This window comes from Ambystoma mexicanum, chromosome 8 (genome assembly GCF_040938575.1).
Source record: "Ambystoma mexicanum isolate Mex_15411 chromosome 8, UKY_AmexF1_1, whole genome shotgun sequence".
Taxonomy (NCBI): Eukaryota; Metazoa; Chordata; class Amphibia; order Caudata; family Ambystomatidae; genus Ambystoma; species Ambystoma mexicanum.
Window position 1 is genome coordinate 508,421,681 of NC_090929.1, and position 19,654 is coordinate 508,441,334.

The 19,654-nt window shown below is 49.6% G+C and overlaps 1 protein-coding gene across 3 annotated transcripts in view; it reads left to right on the plus strand.

The window, feature by feature from the left end:
- The window catches only part of PRKCZ (protein kinase C zeta), a 1,951,357-nt gene that overhangs the window by 1,559,226 nt on the left and 372,477 nt on the right, over nucleotides 1-19,654 (plus strand). For all 3 annotated transcript variants that reach the window (XM_069610174.1, XM_069610176.1, XM_069610175.1), the window contains one exon: nucleotides 1-87. In XM_069610174.1, coding sequence (XP_069466275.1) covers nucleotides 1-87 — 87 coding nt within the window. The remainder of the gene's footprint in view (nucleotides 88-19,654) is intronic.

The window sequence follows — 19,654 nt, forward strand, 5'->3', positions numbered from 1 at the left end:
ATTATTTCTAGTCATAGACTATGTTAATGGAGGAGATCTCATGTTTCATATGCAACGTCAAAGGAAGCTGCCGGAGGAACACGCAAGGTATAGTAAAAACAGAGCTACCCTGCCACTTGACTGACAACTGCTATTTGAGGTAATAATTATTGCCACTGGGATGGTACTTCCCAGAGGATAGTGGTCAGGTTCCCCGGGTACGACAGCATTTCTCAATGGGCTGCTTTCCAGTTTTTGTGTTACTGATCAATAGGATGAGAATGGATTTTGCTGTAAATTGAGAAGGTTGCACAATGTGGCCTGGTTAACAGTTTGCACCTTTAATCTTTCCAGCACAGCTAGAACAATGGATTGATTTAGGAATGTGAATAGGCATTACATTTGCCATTCAAAAATCACCTTATTAAACTCCACATTTTTAGCGTCTCACATGCCAGGGATGCCCAAAGGCGATTGCTTGTTAAGAGAAGTAGTTCTCGCGGCATGCTTCACGAGCCTGAGCACACCTCATCAAGTGACCACATGGTATGTTAGAGATTGTTGTTGAATGTGTTATTGAGGCTGCTTCCATGCAGCCCACAATTCATTGTACTCACTGCCCTTGAAGATGTTAAAATTAATTGAATCGTTTTAAACAAAAAGTCTACAGTTCATGCATATCCCTTCATCTAGCTTGGTGATAAAAGACTGAAGAATTTGACCCAGTCACCAGTTTATGCGAGTAAACTATGGGGAAAAATCATATAAAAAGGCATTGTTTTTTCAATCAATAAGAAAGGGGTACCATGCGTTTTGTATTATGTTTGTTGCACGGATTCGCAAGACTGCGAAGCAGGCACAAGCTTTTTATGTGATGTGGTTGAAAGTGGCATAACATGGCCTTTGTAATGTACCTAGCAGAGCCTTCAAGACTGTTAATTGTGAAGCTTATGTCATGTTTTGGGTGCTTAGAATTCTGTTGAGTTGTAAAATGCACACTCAGTTCATTTTCCTTAATACATCAATATTGGGGGTTAGTCATTTCGGAGTACTCCCAGTTTTGGTAGAAAGGGGAACTGAGGCATAGCACGAAGAGTCCAGAATTAGGGATCCAGCTAAGATTTTGAAGTGAGTGTTTTATGCACTTTTTCTTTGTAATTGGGAGCAAAATGCTTTTTCCCATTCCCAATTATGGCATTTTTATTCACTATTTTTTGTTGAGGGTATTTCTTGTTTTAGGATGTGAAAGTGGCTGGTACACTACTGATCTCTAACTGCTCTGGATCTTTGTGTTTGGTCACATCAAGAGTCTGAGATGAGAGCTCTGCTTTTTCAGCATCTTCATGTGTTTAGCATTTGTTTAAACATTTAAATGTCCACGTTGTAGCATGGTAACTTATATTGTATTTATAATAAATTACGACACCAAGAATTTCAGGGGGGCTAAACAATATTGATCTGTTTTTTGATCATTGGCAACAGGGACATTAACCTAGTCGTTTTCAAAGGGATCTGGTTCACAAGTGTGGAGTGGTTTATATACATTTGCAATTAAGGCATGAGTCATAGATGAAATTCACTGGAAAGTTCCAGCATGTTTCCAGTTTAACAGAGACAAGGAATGCAGCAAAAACGGGTCGGGTGTTGCCTGACACAGGCAATCATTACCTTTCTCCTCGATGGATGTTTGTTTAATCTGTTTATTACGTAGTAGCCCAAGTTCCCAAAAGAGTTATCGCCAAATGCAGCAGTTGAGACTTTTAGAGAGGATTTCATAGGGCAGTTTATGTGCCTAGCTTGATGTATTACATCTCACTGATCTTAAAGGGGAGTTTGCTCAAAAATGTTATTGTCCCGATCATTCGGGCATGTATTTTTAAGCATACTGTAATCAATCGTCAAAACTTTCCTATGCATTTTACCTTAGTTTTCCAAACTTTTACACCTGCAAAAACAAGGGGTTGGGCGCATCCATCTTGTGCTAATCTTATCCGTTGATGCATCGCCCTAAGTTCAAGTGCCCTCGCGGGAAGAATACAAATCACTCGCCCTGCAAACTGACATCACTACATGCTTACGCCCCTTTTCACAACGCCAATGCACATCTCGTGCCAACGTTCTCTGTGCTCAAGCTCTGGAGGTGTTCCCATGGAAATGCCAGGATGCCTCTTCCCTCAACAAGTATGAACAGACCCTTTCTGAGCAGACAACATTGCAGTTGCTGTTTCGATCATCTCACTGTATTTAGTTTCGATCGCCTGTGGCGCGTTTCTGCTCTGTTCGGCTTTCTTCCTACTATGACGCTCTGTGGAATTTAACTTGCCACTTACGTTTTATTTAAAAATTAGTCATATAATGTATCAATGTCTTGACCGAACCTTATATAATTTTGAAATGTCAGTTTGTGCCGATTGTGCCTTTATTTGCTCTATGGGTATTCATTTTTTTCAACAATACATTTTAGTAAACGTTTCAATAATAAGTGCACTGACATGAACATAACATTCGTCTGTATCACCAATTGTTAACAGGACCCACAACAAATTTTTTTCTGCAGGGAACGGCAAGGAGGGGGCCACGCCCCTTAAATCGTCGTCGGGGAATGCAGTTTTCGATTACCCGCTGCTCTCTCCGTTCGTGTTACAGCACAATCAACCCTGTAGCCAGCGTCTTAGTGGGGGCCTTCTGGTTAGTCCTGGATATTTTTCGGAGTAGTCAATAAATGGTGCCCACGTGTTCAAAAAAGTGTTCATATTTCAAGAGCGAATCGCTGTTATCTTCTCTGCCACTACGATGTCCCAGCATTTCGACCATCATAGCGGGGTCGAGGGCCCATCTGCATTTTTCCATAATCGGGCCATTGCAATTTTTGCCGCTAGCAGGAGGTGTATGCACAGGTACACCATCTGCCCTGAGAGTGGGAGTGCTCCTCCCCCGGTTTCCTGCAGGAGAATTATTCCAGGATCCCACTGGATTGTTAATCCTGTGATTGCTTTAATGTGGCCCATCACCTCTCCCAAATACCCCTCTACTCTTGGGCAGGACCACATGAGGCGGAACAGAGTGCCCCTGTCTTCATAGCCTCTCCAGCAGTTCGGGGGGATGTCTGAGTTAGCTCTGTTTAGCTTATCCGGGGTGGTATAGTATCTATAACAGAGCTTATATCCCCCTTCCCTGTTCGTGATGCATTGGGTACCTTTATGTAGCCTGGCCCAGGTTTTGCCCCATTCTTCTACGTCTATTGCTCGGCCAAGGTGCCTCTCCCAAACCAGCATGTACTTTTCTTTTTTGGAGGGGTCTGTTCTATCTAGGAGTCGATAGAGTGCGGATATCTTCCCCTCTTCGGTTTGCTATTAAGAGGGTGGTTTCTAGTGCCGTCAGGCCTCTTGCCCCCCCTTTCCCTAACTGCCTTGTGTGAAATCCAATGCCGTAGGTGGGCATAATGGAACCTTTCTGTTTCTGCTACCTTGAATTTTTCTTTGCATTTTTCAAAGGTTATCGGAGAGCCCTCCTCTAGGAAATCTGATAGCTTTTGCAGCCCTCCCTCCTGCCATGCCGCAAAGCTGTGTGGGGGTATTCCAGGAGTAAATTCCGGGTTATTCCAAAGCAGTGGGAGTGGACCTAGCGTGCCTTTACAACCCCATTTCCGAGCTGCTGCTTTCAATTTTTGTACAGTGTTTATTGTTGCTGTAAGGGGTCCTAGCCTGTCTTGGGGTTTTAGGGTCGGCAAATACAGAAGATCCGCCAGGGGGACCGGGCACCAAGCCTCCTCTATTTATTTCCATAGGGGTTGGTCTGATGACCGTACACACGTAAATGCATGAGATAGTTGCGCTGCAAGTGAGTATCTAGATACATCTGAACACCCAAACCACCAAGAGCCCTCCCACCAAGCATAATTTTCTTCGCTATTCTGGGTTTCTTCCCCCCCAGACACATTTTCGTATGTTTCTCTGTAGGGTAATTAGCTCATTTTCTGGGATATGTACCGAGAGTGCCGCACATTGGTAAAGTAGTCTGGGAACCAGGTTCATTTTCACCTCAGCTAGTCGGGCGAGCCAGGATATTTCTTGTGTTTTCCAATGCTCTAAGTCACGCCTGAACTCATTGAACAGCTGCGGGAATTTGCTTTGATATATGCGGGGGGTTTCCTTGCGGATCTCAACCCCCCGGGGATCGGTAGTGCTGGACTCAGATCCTCCTTTTTTTGGGGAGGCGGGGTAAATTGCCATTACTACGGATTTATCTAAATTCACCCTGAACCCCGATATCCCACCAAATTCCTCGATCTCTTCCGAAAGGGGGCCCAAGGTGGAGTTCGGTTTGGTCGTGGTTACAAGCACATCGTCTGCGTAGAGCGCAACTTTATATTCCTGACTCCCTACCATGAGCCCCTTTATCTCTGGGTTTTGCCGGTTTCTGTTCGCAAATGACTCCATGGACAAACCAAAGATCAGAGGCGACGGGGGACAGCCCTGTCTCGTTCCCCTGGAGATGCGTATTATTTCTGACCTGTTGCCATTCACCCGTAGCTGCAATTAGCCATTGTCCATTTGATGAAATTCGGTCCAAAGCCCCAATGCGATGGGACGTTTCGGATGTAGCCCCAGTCCACTAAGTCAAATGCCTTGTGGGCATCCAATGAGATGGCCAGCATTCCTTCCCCCGTCCTGCTCGCGCTTTCTATGAGGTTCATGGTGCGCCTAATATTATCATGTGTCCCTCTCCCTGGGATAAATCCTATTTAGTCTTGGGTTAATATGTCTTGGAGTTGTGTTTTTAACCTGGATGCTAACACCTTTGAATATATTTTCCCATCATTATTCATTAGGGTTATTGGTCTGCATGAGGCTGGTTATTCGGGGTCTTTCCCCGGGTTGTGAGTGAGAATCGTTAGTGACTCTGCCATTGATTTCGTGATGGTTCCTGTCGTCAGAAAGGAGTTGAATAGGTTAGTCAGTCGCGGAGCTAATATGTGTGAGTAGGACTTATAGACTTTTGCGGTTAGCCTGTCAGGATCTGGGACTGTTTTTTTCAGTGGCCTCTACAGTTTCTTCCAATGTAATTCGGTCGTCATGGGTGTTCAGTAGTGTTTTGTGTTGTTGGGCTTTACTGGTTTGCAAGTAGCTGGGCAATCTATTGAGGGATGTTGGTGGGCCTGTCATTATTGCTTTGTAGTGATTCACCAGTATCTCCATCTTGTCCCTCTCCCTGTATCGGGCCTTACCATCCACACTTCTAAGGCAGGATATGTTATTCCTAGTGTGCGTTTTATTCAGCTTATATGCAATTATTCGGTTTGCTTTATTGTTTTTACTATGGTAAAACTGTTTTGTGTAGGCCAGCGATTTCGCTGATTGGTCAGCCCAATGCTTCTCTAGTGCTATTTTGGCTTTTCTCAGTGTCCTTCCCCCCTTTCCATGTCCAGTGGGTTTGTAGATCTTTTTCTAGCGAGGCTACCGTACCCTATAGTTTGGATACAAGGATTTTCGAGACCCTTCGCTGCTCAGCCCCTGCGCTAATGAGCGTCCCCCTCACTACCACTTTCATGGCATCCCAAACTACATCAATGGGTGTGTTATCTGTTGTGTTTTCCAAAAAATAGCAGGACATAATGTTAACTTGCATTTGCAGCGTAATATGGAACTATTAAGCGGCTTTATTTTGATTTGAGCTGATCTAATCCGGATGTTAGGGGGTTTCCTTGGTTCCTCCACACCCCAGCCATCATCCCCCTACATCTCCACCCTACCTCGGCCAGGGTTGTGTTTCCGGTAATCTCCTTCCCCCACCCCCCCCCCCGAACCTTCCCCTTAATGGTCAAGGATCCCTAGGGGTCATTAACTGACCTTATCCGCACTCAAAGTTCTGTGGCCGTTCAGTCTAGGTTAGGCTTTCTTCGGGGGGGGACCACGGATCCTACACCGTCTGTTCACGGTTGTCCATGTCGTCGTTCCTTGCTTTTTGACGGGATCTAGGCCGGTCGCTTCCGATGCAGATTCCTCGCTTGCTCCACCGACTCCCATGAATTTCTCAGCTTCTTTTAGGGAGTGCAGCTGTTGCTGTGCGCCCTCTCAGGTGAACTTTACGGAGGTTGGGAAACCCCAACGGTACAGTATCTTTCTTTCACGCAGCCATTCAGTCAGTTGTTTGAGGGTTTTCCTTTTCTGAAGGGTGGAATTCACAAATCTTGATAAAGGAGGATATTGGAGGCTCTGAAAGGGATTTGCTGCATCGACCTGGCATCTCTAATGATTTCTTCTTTTACCCTAAAGAAGTGGACCCTAGCCAAAACGTCCAGAGGTGATGTGGCCGACTAATGCAGAATCGTTCTGTGCACCCGGTCAATTTCCTGTGGGGACTCATCTGGGAGTGTTATTATAAATCCAAATAAGTCTGCTACGTAACTCTCCACTTCTGCGTCTGAGACCGATGACGGGATCCTCCGAAGACTGATGTTGTTCCGCCTTGACCTGTTTTCCGCATCTTCCTGTTTTGCCTCAAGCGCTTCGCACCGTGCTTCTAGGGCTATCAATATGTCCTGTCTTTTCTCCGATTCGAAGGTTTGATCACATAGGCACTTTCCACGTCTGCTATTCGGCTCTCCACCGGCTCAACCCTTTTGTCGAGGTAATTGATCTTTTTCATTACTTCATCCGTGCCCTTTTGGATTTCTTTCGTTAGCAGGTCCTTCAGGTCTGATCTTGTAGCTAAGTGTTCTGGTTCCAGGGACTCCTGGTTAGAATTTGAGCCTGATGCTTGCTCCCCTGGTGGATCCCCCTTCTTTTGCTTCTCCAGTATGCTGTTGGCTATCAGCGCGGCAATGTCCGTTTGCCTGGTCGCTTTTCCACTTTTTGCCATTTCTCCCAATTGTCCAGGCGAGGGTTGGGGCTGTCTGTTTTATCACCTGTACCACAATTCTGTCAGCCTCACTCTCTCCTCAGGATGCCAGGGGTTGTGGGGCCCTCCTTTGGAAGGATCGCCTTGAGCTTTGAGCACTGTGGTAGCTACACCCCGAAGGTTCCGGCGGGACGTACCGATGGTGGGAACTTTGGTCATTCAGGATAGGCCTCGCCCCTTGCTGCAGCACAGTGGGCACTCCAACAAGGGACATCTCCTACTGCCAGCTCTCTTTCTGTGGTGCATAGGATGGTGCGCAGTCAGGATGCCAATTTGTCCTGCGCCTCTTCCTTGCTGGGTGTCTGGACTGGGTCTGGGATGTGCCCCAAAGATGGGTCCACTTCGTTCTGGTATGATCCCTCTGCAGCGTTTGTTTATGGGGTCTCCTCTTCCTCCTGGTGCTTGATGGCGATCTTATGTGGGCTTGAGGTGTGCAGCTCTGTGCGTTCCCGATTTGTTTGCCCATCTTGCAGGCCTGCTCCGCCGTGTGTCGATTATTCCGCTTAGTGCATTGTCCCCCTCCGCAGCCTGTTGATATTATCTGCTATTCACGGCTGCTATGGGTGTCACCGTGCTCAGTTTGCGGCCGGGGACAGCTGCTCCACCTCCACCCCCTTGTTGTTTAGCTGCCACACTTCACTTCAGTATTACTCTTGCGTGGGGGGCCGTGCATGACACCATTTGTGGGATACTGCCCCCTGTGGTCCCCCCATACCCTCACCCCAACAATTGGGTCCGGGAGCATCAGAACCTGCTGTTTTGATGGGGGCCCCCGGTGTTCACCTGTGCCTGATGTTCCCCGGCTTCTCGTACTAGCGAGATCACTACAAGCCAGGCGATCCGTCTTTAAGTCTGCTGGGTTGGAGCTGGTGTTGCCTCAGGTGCTCAGCTGGACAGTGGAGTCCCTCCGGGTTCCAGTATGTTAGTGCGGGCACATGTGGCAAATGCTGAAGGGAGTGGGTGCTGGTGGCTTGTAGAAAGTGTGCAAATTTGCCAATTCAATATGGCGCCGGGTTGTAGCACACGGCCTCTTCCCCCATACCGGGGCTCAGTGCGACCCCACTGTAAGAATCCCACAACAGCCGGGGAGGGTAACAGTACCTCCTTATCCTTTCTTTCCAGACCCACAGGGTGATGCTGTGGCAGGTCCTCACCACAGTCCCCGGTGCAGGCTGCTACTCGGGCCGGCTGAGATTTCACTTACGCTTCGGGCGGGGGCTCCGAGGGATCGGCGCTGCAGGGAGTTGCGAATCACAAGCGGGAGATGCCTGCTATGCTGGAGAAATCTTAGCAGATGGCTGCAGCTGGTCTCAGATGATACGAGGTCGGAGGTGGTCGCTGGAAGAATCCCACGCTACTGTTGCCAAGTTCAGGCTGCTGATCCCAATGTGCTGCTTCCACACTGAGCCCGGATGCCTGCTTGAGCACGGTGGCTCCCCCTCCATACGCTTTCATAGGAACCCCAGAAAGTTGCGGCCACCATTTTCTTTCCACTTTCGCTCCTGTCCCGATGATTTCCCTATGCTATTGCTCTGCAACCCCGGCGGTTCAAAATGTCATTTTACCAGCGAAACCTGCTCCTTTCCTTCCTCATTCCATAATTGTATTTCTTGCGGGCTAACGGAGTGAGGCGCCACCATAGTTGTGCTCGATGTTTGGAGCCAGCCAGGAGCTTCTAAGGAGCCATGCCACTCACGGCAGCTCCAAGCCACACCCTCCCTCTATGGGTATTTTTAACATTGCAATGTATTTTCTTCTCCTTCTTTAGCAGTAGCTGCCACATACAAACAAAAACGTTTTTATTTTTCTGACTGTCGATTTTGTACTTATTCAATTTTCAGGAACTATGGCAGCAATACAGCCCTACCAGTACGAGCCTCAATATTCCGAAGAGGAACTAATTGAAAGAGAAAAGCGGAAACGATGGGGAATCGGATGATAGTTGGGAAGATGAATCGCCTGAGCCTAGTCGCATGGAAGACGTTTCCACCTGGTGTACCTGCAATCGTTGCAAGGTCATGCCAGTTGAGGTGGAGAACTGCTGCTGCCAAGAAAACTCTGGATGCTTGGTCTACATAGCCAAAGAAGACACACTACCGATATGCGTTACCGAGCTACATGACTTCAGGGCAGCTGTCATGCGCCGACCCTGGAAGTGCTGGCAACAATGGAAGTACACTTAGGTTCAGTATCCCATTCTGCAGTCTAGTCTTCCCTCAAGATGGCTGCCGCCTCTATAAGAGTGGGCGGTCCTATCTGCTCTATGTGTTGTTTCCGTTACTCTCAGGAAGACGCTACGGAATCTGTGTGTCAGAGTTTCAGCTTTCTACCTTCACTTTTCTTGCCTTCTATTGCCTTCTATTGCTCAGATCCCTGGACTGCATCCTTCTGAACTTACTTCTTATCCCCTGTTCTATCCTTGGCTTTGCGAGTTTTTTCTTTTGTCTCTCGGTCTTCTTGCTTTCTGTTTTAGAGCGCCTGCTCATTCTTTCTTTCCGCCTTTTGTTTACGTCTTCGCTGTCTCAGCACCCTTTTGTGTAATTGCCCTCGTATCACGCTTAGGACGGCTTTCTGACTATTCTTTCTTTCGTCTGCCTCACCGCACTTCACGCCGTTCACTCTGTAGTGTTTACAGTACTCCTGCTGCAATACGTTTCCTTTCTCACCGCTCAGCTCATTTCTCCGTCTCTGCTTCTGTCCGTTCTGTTTTCCTTCCTCGCTGTGGAGCTCCGGTCGATTACCATCTATACAGAACTTACAGGGAGACTTTTCACTCTTGGTTTACTTTTTCCATTCTTTGGGTGTTTCTTCGACATTGTGGGTCAACTATAAATTCTATTTTACGACATTGGTCGGCGCAAGTGACTTATCCAAACTTCTTAGGATCCACTTGGGTTTCTCTTTCAATGGGCCTCCCCGTGTGTGTTGGAGGAGCTTATTTGTGTATATCTATTTGTGGAACATTTGGTGTATTGGAACTGTGGCCCGCAGTTCCTGTCTGCAATTCCAGGACTGCACGTCTTTTGTGAAAAAGGACTCCATCCAACTGTAGCTGCCAACCACATCCATCAGGGTTTTTTCTGCCAAGAAGGCTTTTTCCCCCCTGTTATTCTGGGGGCTTGCCCCTCGGGGTCCCACTGGGCATGGGTCTACTTTAGGCAAAGGTGGATTCTGAGGGGGCTCACCCTTATTTGCACCAGAAGAAGGAAAAGAAGGTGAAGGAACCCTGGAAACCCCGGAAGGAGGACTCAGAAGCCCAAGACAGCACCCTTGAAGAGACAGGTGAGGAGGAAGTACGGGAGGGATCTTCAGAGCGTGACAGCAGCCTGCCTCACAAGGTCCGTTTTGAGGATTATGATGGTGTTTATGCACAAACATCGCGCAACAGTTCACCCTCGCAATCCAAGTAACGAGTAAGTATGCTCTAGATGTAATGTAATTTTGACCACTGAGACGACCAACATTTCATATTGTTCTACATTGTCTTAACTTTGATTGATCACTGACGTTTAATTTAGTCTGTAAATTGAATACATTTCTCGCACTTATTGCAAATCAGAGTGTCTTTCACTTTTGACTAAAAAACTATATTTCTTTATGGCCCAAACCGTTCTGGCTTGAATCGGTGTTCACATTTGTAATGTGTCGGAACTTCAAAGCCCAAGTTAATTTTTCCAGCGAGTTACTTTTCTAAGGGCAACTATGCCATCGAATATAGGATGCATTTTGAAGTAAGGTGGTACACTTATCTGGTTCATTCAATTAAAATATTTGTTTCTCTTTCACAGGTGTTACAGGCTGGGGGCCTACCGTTCGTTTACATGGTAGCTTCATGGGAGGCTTGGATTATGCGTTCGACGAGCAATACCCACCAGTATAGTTGGAGCCATTTTCACCAAATTCCCCCGTGACAGCGGACAGTACATGGGATTCTGACACACTGTGCTGCAACCTCAAGTATACAGTTTGTAGTTTGTTTGTGCCATCAAACGAAATAAAATACAAATGAGCATATACGAATAGTTGTTTGAATTTTTCAGTGAGTCAAGAACATACCCAATCGTCTGTGGGTCATGAAAGAATGGTTGGTGCCCTTTTGCGCTCACCCTGTCTCCCTCCATCCCCCCTCCAGTATCCCCTCCTCCAGTAGTGGGTGGGTGCAAACGCTCAAGGTGCCAAACACCATGTACAACTCAAAGGGATCCTCCAGACTCCCCTCTTCAAGACCCCGCCCCAGCAATCAACATAGGTTCGAGGGGATTGGGTCCTCCGACGTATTCCATATCTATGACATGTAATCACCACAGCTGTGCTGCTTCGGAAACTTTTCGGCGTCTGCGTCCTGCGTCGATACGCCGTCGTCGAGGACCTCCTCCGACGTCCGACGTCATCCGATGTGATAAGTAGGACGCACGACGCCCATAGCCTCAGTTCCGTTTTTTCCGCGAACGTGTTGCTTCGTGTTTCTCGGTTCTAAGCCTCGACTCTTTGGGGTTCTGTTCTTTCTGGTTCTTCGAACCTGTTCGTTTGTGAATTTCCTTCGGCGATGTCTTCCACTTCGTCTTCAACCCCGCGTCCGGGCTTTAAGAAGTGCGGGGAGTGTGGGTCCAAGATGTCGGTGACTGACTCGCACGACGCCTGCCTCTGGTGCCTCGGGGAGGCCCACGACACGGATGACTGTATCGACTGCCAGTCGCTCACGTCCAAGGCCTTACGCGAACGTAAGAAGAAGTTGTCGGTAGGTCGGGTGTCCAAGCCCCGGAAGTCGAAGTCGGCGGGGCTTTCGACGGATGATTCGAGGGGTGACTCTCCGCGTCATCGTCGGAAGTCTCGTCGGTCTTCTTCTAGGAGTGGGTCTCGCCACTCCTCAGCCTCTTCGAGGCATTCTCGGAAGCGCCGTCACCGGTCGCCTTCCAGGTCCTCTTCCGAGGATTCTGCACGGCACGTCGGTTACCCCACCAGCAGTGCGACGCCGGAGGAATGGGCTTCCTTCGGGAAGAAAATGTTGGCGATTCTTGAGTCGCAGGGTACTCAGCCGTCCGCGCCCCCGAGTGGGGTCGGCCGTGTGAGGTCGAGAGACGCCGCTCGCAAGAGTGGTCGGCACGAGTCACGGGAGCGGTCCCGTTCAGACAAGGAGGCTCGTTCTCGCCGTACCCGTTCCAGGTCCCGGTCCTCGACGCGTTCGAGACCGTGTGCTCCTGTGAAGTCTTCGAGGAAGACGTCGACGTCTGAGGCGTCGAGGGCGTCGACAGGCTTTCTCGAGGCTCCGGCTTCGAGGACGTCGTCGAGGACGTCGACGATCAGGTCGTCGAGGGACACGCTCGGGGCTCCGACCTCGAGGGCTGTGTCGACGCCGCCGATACTGGAGGCGCTGCATCTGACGTCGACGCCGATTTCCTCGACGTCGACGCCGATCCTCTTGGCGCCGTTGCCGGTTTTCTCGGCGTCGGCGCCGATTCGCTCGACGCCATCGACGCCTTTCGTGTCGGAGGTGCCCCGTGTCACGGGTGTGCCCCCTAGGAAGGCTCTGGTTAAGAGCAAGCACTCTCGGGTGCCTTTTCGCCACCTGGAATATATTTCGGAGGCGGATGAGGATTCTGATGGCCTGGTTCCTAGTCTGGTGCCAGATGAAATTGTCTCGGGCCATAGTCAGTTTGACGATTTGAGGCAGTCACTGCATGATGCCAGTGGACTGGACACCTCTCCGGAGGTGGAATTTTGTAGGCCTGAGCCTGGCTCCCATGCCGATTCCTCGTACCGGCGCCTTATGGCTAGGGTGTCTGAGTATCTGGGATGGTCTGCTCCCCCAGGGGAGTTTGTGCAGGATGATCTGACGGACATCCTTGATGTTGGTCCCCCAACTGACCCGGTACTGCCGTTTCATATGGCTTTACAGAGAAGGGTGGCGGCGGCTTGGACTGCTCCGGAGAGTCTCCCGGCGGTGGGCAGATCCTTGTCGCGTAAATACCGTCCAGCCAGTAGCGACCCCTGCTACTTGACCAGGCACCCCACTCCGGAAAGTTTGGTGGTGCAGGCGGCCACTGCCCCGGCAAAGCAGGCGTCGTACCCTACCATCCCTCCTGATAGGGACGACAAACGTTTTGATGGCTGGGCGAAGAAAGTGTTTTCTTCGGGTGGTATGGCGCTTCAGGCGGCCAACTCCATTTGTGCCTTGTCACGTTTCACGCACACTCTGTGGAACTGTGTTGCGTTAGCGGCTGAAAGTATTCCCGAAGGGGATGAACGGGATGGTTTCCTTTCTATGGTCCAGGATGGTAAGGATGCCATGTGTGAGTCCGTTCAGTCGGGTCTGGACTTGGCTGAATGCGTCAGTAGGTCCATGGCGGCGAGCACCGTGATACGCAGGTTTGCGTGGTTGCGGAAGTCGGGGTTTGCTCCTGATGTGCAGTCCCGGCTCCTCAACATGCCCTTTGATGGTGAACACCTTTTTGGCAGCAAGGCTGACGAGAGCCTTGAGAGGTTGCAGACCTCAAAAGCTGCAGCAAAGTCGTTGGGCGCTGCAGTTCGCCAACCTCCGCCTTTTCGTCCTAGGGGACAGCAGTGGAGGGGTGGTTCCTTTCGCTATTACTCATCCTTCAGTAAAGCGAGAGGAGCTGGCAGTCAAAGAGGCCAACGCAGGGGTACCAGAGGTGGACGACAGGGTACCCGTGGTGCCAAGGCCGCTCGGGCAGTTGCCTCTTTGCCCTCAGGTAACGCCGCAGCCGCTCCCACTCAGTCGTGAGGCCATGTCCCATGGTTCGCCGGTTGGGGGAAGGCTGGTGCAGCATCTTGTAGAGTGGCAAGCCATTACTTCAGATGTGTGGGTTCTGGAGATCATAACCCACGGCTACTGTCTTCCTTTTCGGCACAGGCCTCGCGACAATCCACCGGGGAACTTCTCTTTGCAGAGTCCGGATCCGCTCCTTGCGCAGGAAATTCAAGCCCTGCTGGAGAAAGGCGCCATAGAACTGGTGCCTGTAGCGGAGAGGAACAAGGGATGGTATTCGCCTTATTTTTTGGTTTCGAAGAAAGACGGGGGATTGAGACCCATCATGGACTTGCGCGGTTTGAACAAACTCCTCAGGAAGGACAAGTTCAAGATGGTTACTCTCTCTCAAGTTCTCCAGGCCCTTCAGCTTCAGGACTGGTTGGTGTCACTCGACCTCCAGGATGCTTACTTCCATGTGCCGATCCATCCCAAGCACAAGCAGTACCTGAGGTTCGCGGTTGGCGACTCGCACTTTGTTTCGGGTCCTGCCGTTCGGATTGACCTCCGCCCCGAGGGTTTTCACCAAGCTCATGGTGGTGGTGGCAGCGCATCTCAGGCAAGGGGGGGATTCACGTCTACCCCTACCTGGACGATTGGTTGATCAGGGGGAGCTCTCCCGAGCAAGTCCTGGATCATCTATCGATCGCCTGTCGCTCCCTTCACAGGCTGGGCTTCTCCCTCAATTTCAAGAAGTCCCATTTGACACCAACACAGCGGCTCCAGTACATCGGAGCAGTGCTCGACACTTCCCTGGGGCAGTGTTTTCCTCCCCAGGTGAGGGCTCTTCACATTCAGCAGATGGTGCACAAGTTTCAGCATGCCCAGACGCTCCCAGCGTTCGAGTTCTTGAGGTTGCTCGGCCTCATGGCATCCTGCATTCTTCTGGTGCCAGAGGCTCGCCTGCGGATGAGATCTTTGCAGTGGGCACTCAAGACGCAATGGTTGCAGTCCTCCGGCAGGATGTCGGACTCGATTCAGGTGCCGTCCTCGGTCGCCCGGGACCTTCTGTGGTGGGCCGTCGAAGGCAACTTGATGAAGGGGGCTCCATTTTGGCTTCCCTGGCCGGAGGTGACGGTCGTGACGGATGCATCCCTCACAGGATGGGGAGCTCATGCCAACGGGCTGACGGTCAGCGGTCGTTGGTCTCCGTCGGAGTCCAGACTCCATATCAATCTGTTGGAGCTGAGGGCCGTCAGGCTAGCCCTGAAGGCTTTTCTGCCGTCTGTGCGAGGGAAGAATGTCCTGATCCTGACGGACAACACAGTGGCCATGCACTACCTCAACAAAAAGGGGGGGGCAGGGTCACTTCCTCTGTGCAGAGAGGCGATGCAGCTCGAGTTCTGGGCCATCCAGCAGGAAGTTTCGATCTCGGCAGTTCATCTGGCCGGAGCCGAAAACGTGACGGCGGACGCTCTGAGCAGGCAGAGCGCAATCTCTCACGAGTGGGAGTTGGCTCAGGAGATTCTCCTGGAGATCTTCACCCTTTGGGGGACCCCTCAAGTGGACCTCTTCGCCTCCAGTGTCAACCGGAAGTGCGAAAGGTTTTGCTCGCGGGAATTTCCTCCGGAAGGAGCCTTAGGAGACGCGTTCGTGGTGGAGTGGTCATTCCCGCTGCTGTACGCGTTTCCTTCAGTCCCCGTCGTCCCGCAAGTGCTGCGGAGGTTACGGAAGTTCGGTTCCCGGATGATCCTCATTGCCCCGGCGTGGGCTCGGAGGACGTGGTACCCGGACCTTCTCGACTTATCCATCTGCCCTCCACGTCGTCTTCCCTACCGAGACGATCGGCTCTCGCGGGAGGGGGGTCAGGTTCTCCATCCAGAGGTCAGATCCCTCAACCTTCACGCTTGGCTTCTGAAAGTTTGAGGTATAAGGATTGGGACCTCCCTGCGGACGTGCTGGAGGTGTTGCTTTCGGCCCGAAGGCCGGCAACAAAGTCTCTGTACCGTTGCCGTTGGCGTAAGTTCTGCGACTGGTGCACAGTTCAGAATGTGGATCCTTTTGCATGTGACATCCCCATGGTTCTGTCCTTTTTACTTTCTTTGGCCCACAGGGGCTTGCAAGTGGGTACCGTTAAGGGTTACCTGGCGGCGCTGTCCTTCTTTAAGCGCTCGTCTGAAGAGTGTTCTTACTTTAAAATCCCTTTGATTTCACAGTTCCTGAAAGGGCTCACTAATGTGTTCCCTCCGTCACCTTTCCTGGTGCCCGGTTGGGATTTAAACTTGGTTCTTAAGTTTCTTATGGGTGCTCCGTTTGAGCCTTTACATTCTTGCCCTTTGAGGCTGTTAACTCTGAAAACTGTGTTTTTAGTTGCGGTTACTTCCGCTCGCAGAGTGAGTGAGTTACAGGCACTTTCAGTTAAGCCTCCCTTCACTGTATTTCACAAGGACAGGGTTGTCCTTAGAGTTCGTCCTTCTTTTCTTCCGAAGGTAGTGATGGAATTTCATTTGGCCCAGAAGGTTGTTCTTCCGGCATTCTATCCTCCTCCGCATCCTGGTAAGGAAGAGGAGAGGCTCCATAGGCTTGATACTAGGAGAGCTTTAAGCTTTTATGTTTCACGCATGTCCCGGGTCAGAGTGGATGATCAACTCTTTATTGGTTACGCTGGAAAGCGTTTGGGGCAAGCTGTGACGAAACAGACTTTGTCTCGCTGGATTGTTTTGGCCATCTCGGAGTGCTACCGTTTGGCGGGTAAGGACCCACCGGCTGGCTTGCGGGCCCATTCTACCAGGGGTATGGCTGCGTCTACTGCCCTGCAGAGGGGTGTTCCTATTCGCAACATCTGTGATGCAGCCACCTGGGCTTCAGTACATACATTTGTACGTCACTATTCCCTTGATTCCATCCGGGCACAGGATCTGGCCTTTGGCAAGGCGGTCCTTTGCTCTGCTATTTGATTGGCTATTCTACATTTTGATTCTAAATTCTTTCCCTCCTCCTTGCTTTGGTACTGCTTTGGGAGTCTGTCATAGATATGGAATACGTCGGAGGACCCAATCCCCTCGAAGAACAAGTTACTTTCTTACCTGGTAACGTTCTTTCGATGGGATGGTCCGACGACGTATTCCATATCGCTCCCGCCCGGCCTTCCCCGCTGCAGAATTTCTTTTGCGATTGCAGCTTACGTTCCGCAAGGCTTTGTGTCTGACTGGCAGTTGACTTATGTCACACGTTCTGGGGGGAAAAAACTACAACTGAGGCTATGGGCGTCGTGCGTCCTACTTATCACATCGGATGACGTCGGACGTCGGAGGAGGTCCTCGACGACGGCGTATCGACGTCATCGACGCAGGACGCAGACGCCGAAAAGTTTCCGAAGCAGCACAGCTGTGGTGATTACATGTCATAGATATGGAATACGTCGTCGGACCATCCCATCGAAAGAACGTTACCAGGTAAGAAAGTAACTTGTTCTTTGTGTCCCTTCAGCATTCTACCAGGCCTTTTGCGCTTGCCTAATGGCCATCCACCCCCCCTCCAGTATAAATGGGAGTCCACCGCTATGACTGTGCGCTCCCAAGATGGCTGTGTAGGTGCGAAAGCTCAAGGTGTCAAACACCATGTACACTTCAAAGGGATCTTCTGCACGGTGACCATGGTTCACATGGCCTCCCCAGACCCAGTGTCTCCAGACTCCCCTCTTCAAGTCATTCCATCTCCCTCCCTTCTCCCCAGTATCGATGGCAGTTCGCACCCAAGACAATGCGGTCACAAGGCAGCTGGGTGGGTGTGGACGCTCAACATGCCACAAGCTGTTGAATAGCTAGCCTCTGTGTAGCATTGAAAATATACATTACACATCTTACAAAATTATGCAGACTCTTTGTTTTTGTCTTGGCAATAGGTCTGTGCCTTTTATTAAACATAACAATAATAAACCAAGCATGATTACTGTTTTTATTTCACAAATCAACAGGTGTGCAGCGTTCTAGTTCTGTACTTTTTTTGCACTTGGACCGGGACACAGGAACTGGCCCTCTTAACTCCGAGTGCTCCTATTGTGGGCTCTCAGGTCCATGTGTTGGGGACCTGCATCTTGTCTGGTGAACACTCTTGCGCTTGCTGGCAGCCTCCTTCCAGGTGCATGCCACCACACATGAGTGGGTCCAGGCCTCGAAGAATGCGTCCCATATTCTGCGATATCCGTTGTCCATATGGCCAGGCGAGACCCAGTGTCTCCAGACTCCCCTCTTCAAGACCCCGTCCCTGCAATCAAATATGTTTTTGTCCTTTGAGCAGTGTTCCGGGCCTTTTGCGCTCACCTCGTCCCCACCCATCCTCTCCCCTAGTATCAATAGCAGTTGGCAACTATGAACAGGACTGTGCTGGGCCATAAGATTGTCTCGGGCACCAATGAAAACGTGACCCACAGTTCAAAGTCGCTATTCATTTAGTTTCGGACACTGTTTGAATATTACCCAAAGGGGAGTATTTTGATGAAAATGTGATGAAAATTGTGCATTTAAAAAAATATATATTCACCAACAGTGTTCACTTCTACTAGCCGTATATTGAAGTAACTCATCAAACTGGCCCACATTTCCCAAAAACATTGGCCACTTTGATAAAATAAAATGGCCCACACAAGCATTTTGAGTTTATGGTTCAACCCTGCCACTATTGCCCTATCGACAGTGCGAGCAGGCCTATGCCTGTGCGCTTGTAAGTGGGGTAGGTGTATATGGCAGATGTGAAACATTGGCATCAAGGCTGAGTGGGCGTCAACGAACACATTACACATTCACATACACGCCCACTTTTCTAAACCTTTATAAACACCTTGACATTTGCCAGGAGAACATCTCTGCAATCCACAAGGTATATCTTCATCGAGCTACCTGTTCCGCAGATACCTGTTCCACGGCTACTTGTTCCCCGGCTTGCTGAATCGGCTCATTTGTTCGTCTGAGTAAGGGTAGGTCACCTATTTGGTTCTGTATGTTCATAGATCGCTGCTCTGAAAGTTTCTATCAATTTCCACCTAATGTACACAGTATTCTAATTTTCATTTATCTCAAACACTTCACCATTATCTATTGTTTAATGTATTTTGATCTCAGTAAATAGCACATTGCATCACTGCGCATTGTAACCGAATGGACTGTTTCGTGGTACATGTTTGAAAGCATGCTTTCTTTCGGTACTTGAAAGTTCATTCAACAGACGAGTAATACGTTACAATTTGTGGTAAAACAATGAATTGTGTAAGAAAGTGATGGCTGTGTTAATTCGACTAGGTTACACGTGGTTTCTTTCTTTCTTTCTTTCTTTAAAACAAAATTTACAGACAAAGCTGTGTAATACTTGCTTTATTCACATTCATACATTATTATTTGTTATAATTATATTTTTTTATACAGATCTTAGACTGTTCAAGAATGCCTTCATGTATCGTTATCGGTTGCCCTTCTGTGACCCATGTCAAAGCTGCAGGCACAGTCCTGCATATATTTCCAAAGGATATTGATTTAATAAGAAGATAGATTACAAATTGCGGTTTTCCAGTGGACAAGATTGAAAGTAGAGCCAAGGCTATCTTGGGAGACGTGAAGGCCAATCGATTCCATGTCTGCATCCTGCACTTTACCGACGATATGTATAACAAAGTACACAAAAGACCGTTGACCCAGAATTCTTCGTAAATTGATTCCAAATGCAGTTCTGACTCCATTTTGGCACACGCTGGCTCAGGTGAGTAGTGGACGATGAATTTGTTATGTTTGTTGGTATGTAGGACAGTGGTCTGTATAAATATGTCTTCGAAGGGATTGTGTCCTCCGACGTATTCCTTATCTTTGATAATACGTTTCCGCTTGCTGGCCTTGGAAATGTTTTCTGTAGAGGGCGCTGCACGTCGATGTCCGCTGAGTCCATGTCCCTCGACGGCCACTGTATCGGCGCCGACGTCACCATGCCCATAAATAGACACGCGCTGCGTCCGTTGTTCAGTTCCGTTTTTCCGCGCTTCGTGGGGCCTCTGAACGTCGTTGCTCAGTTCAGTCAGGTTTA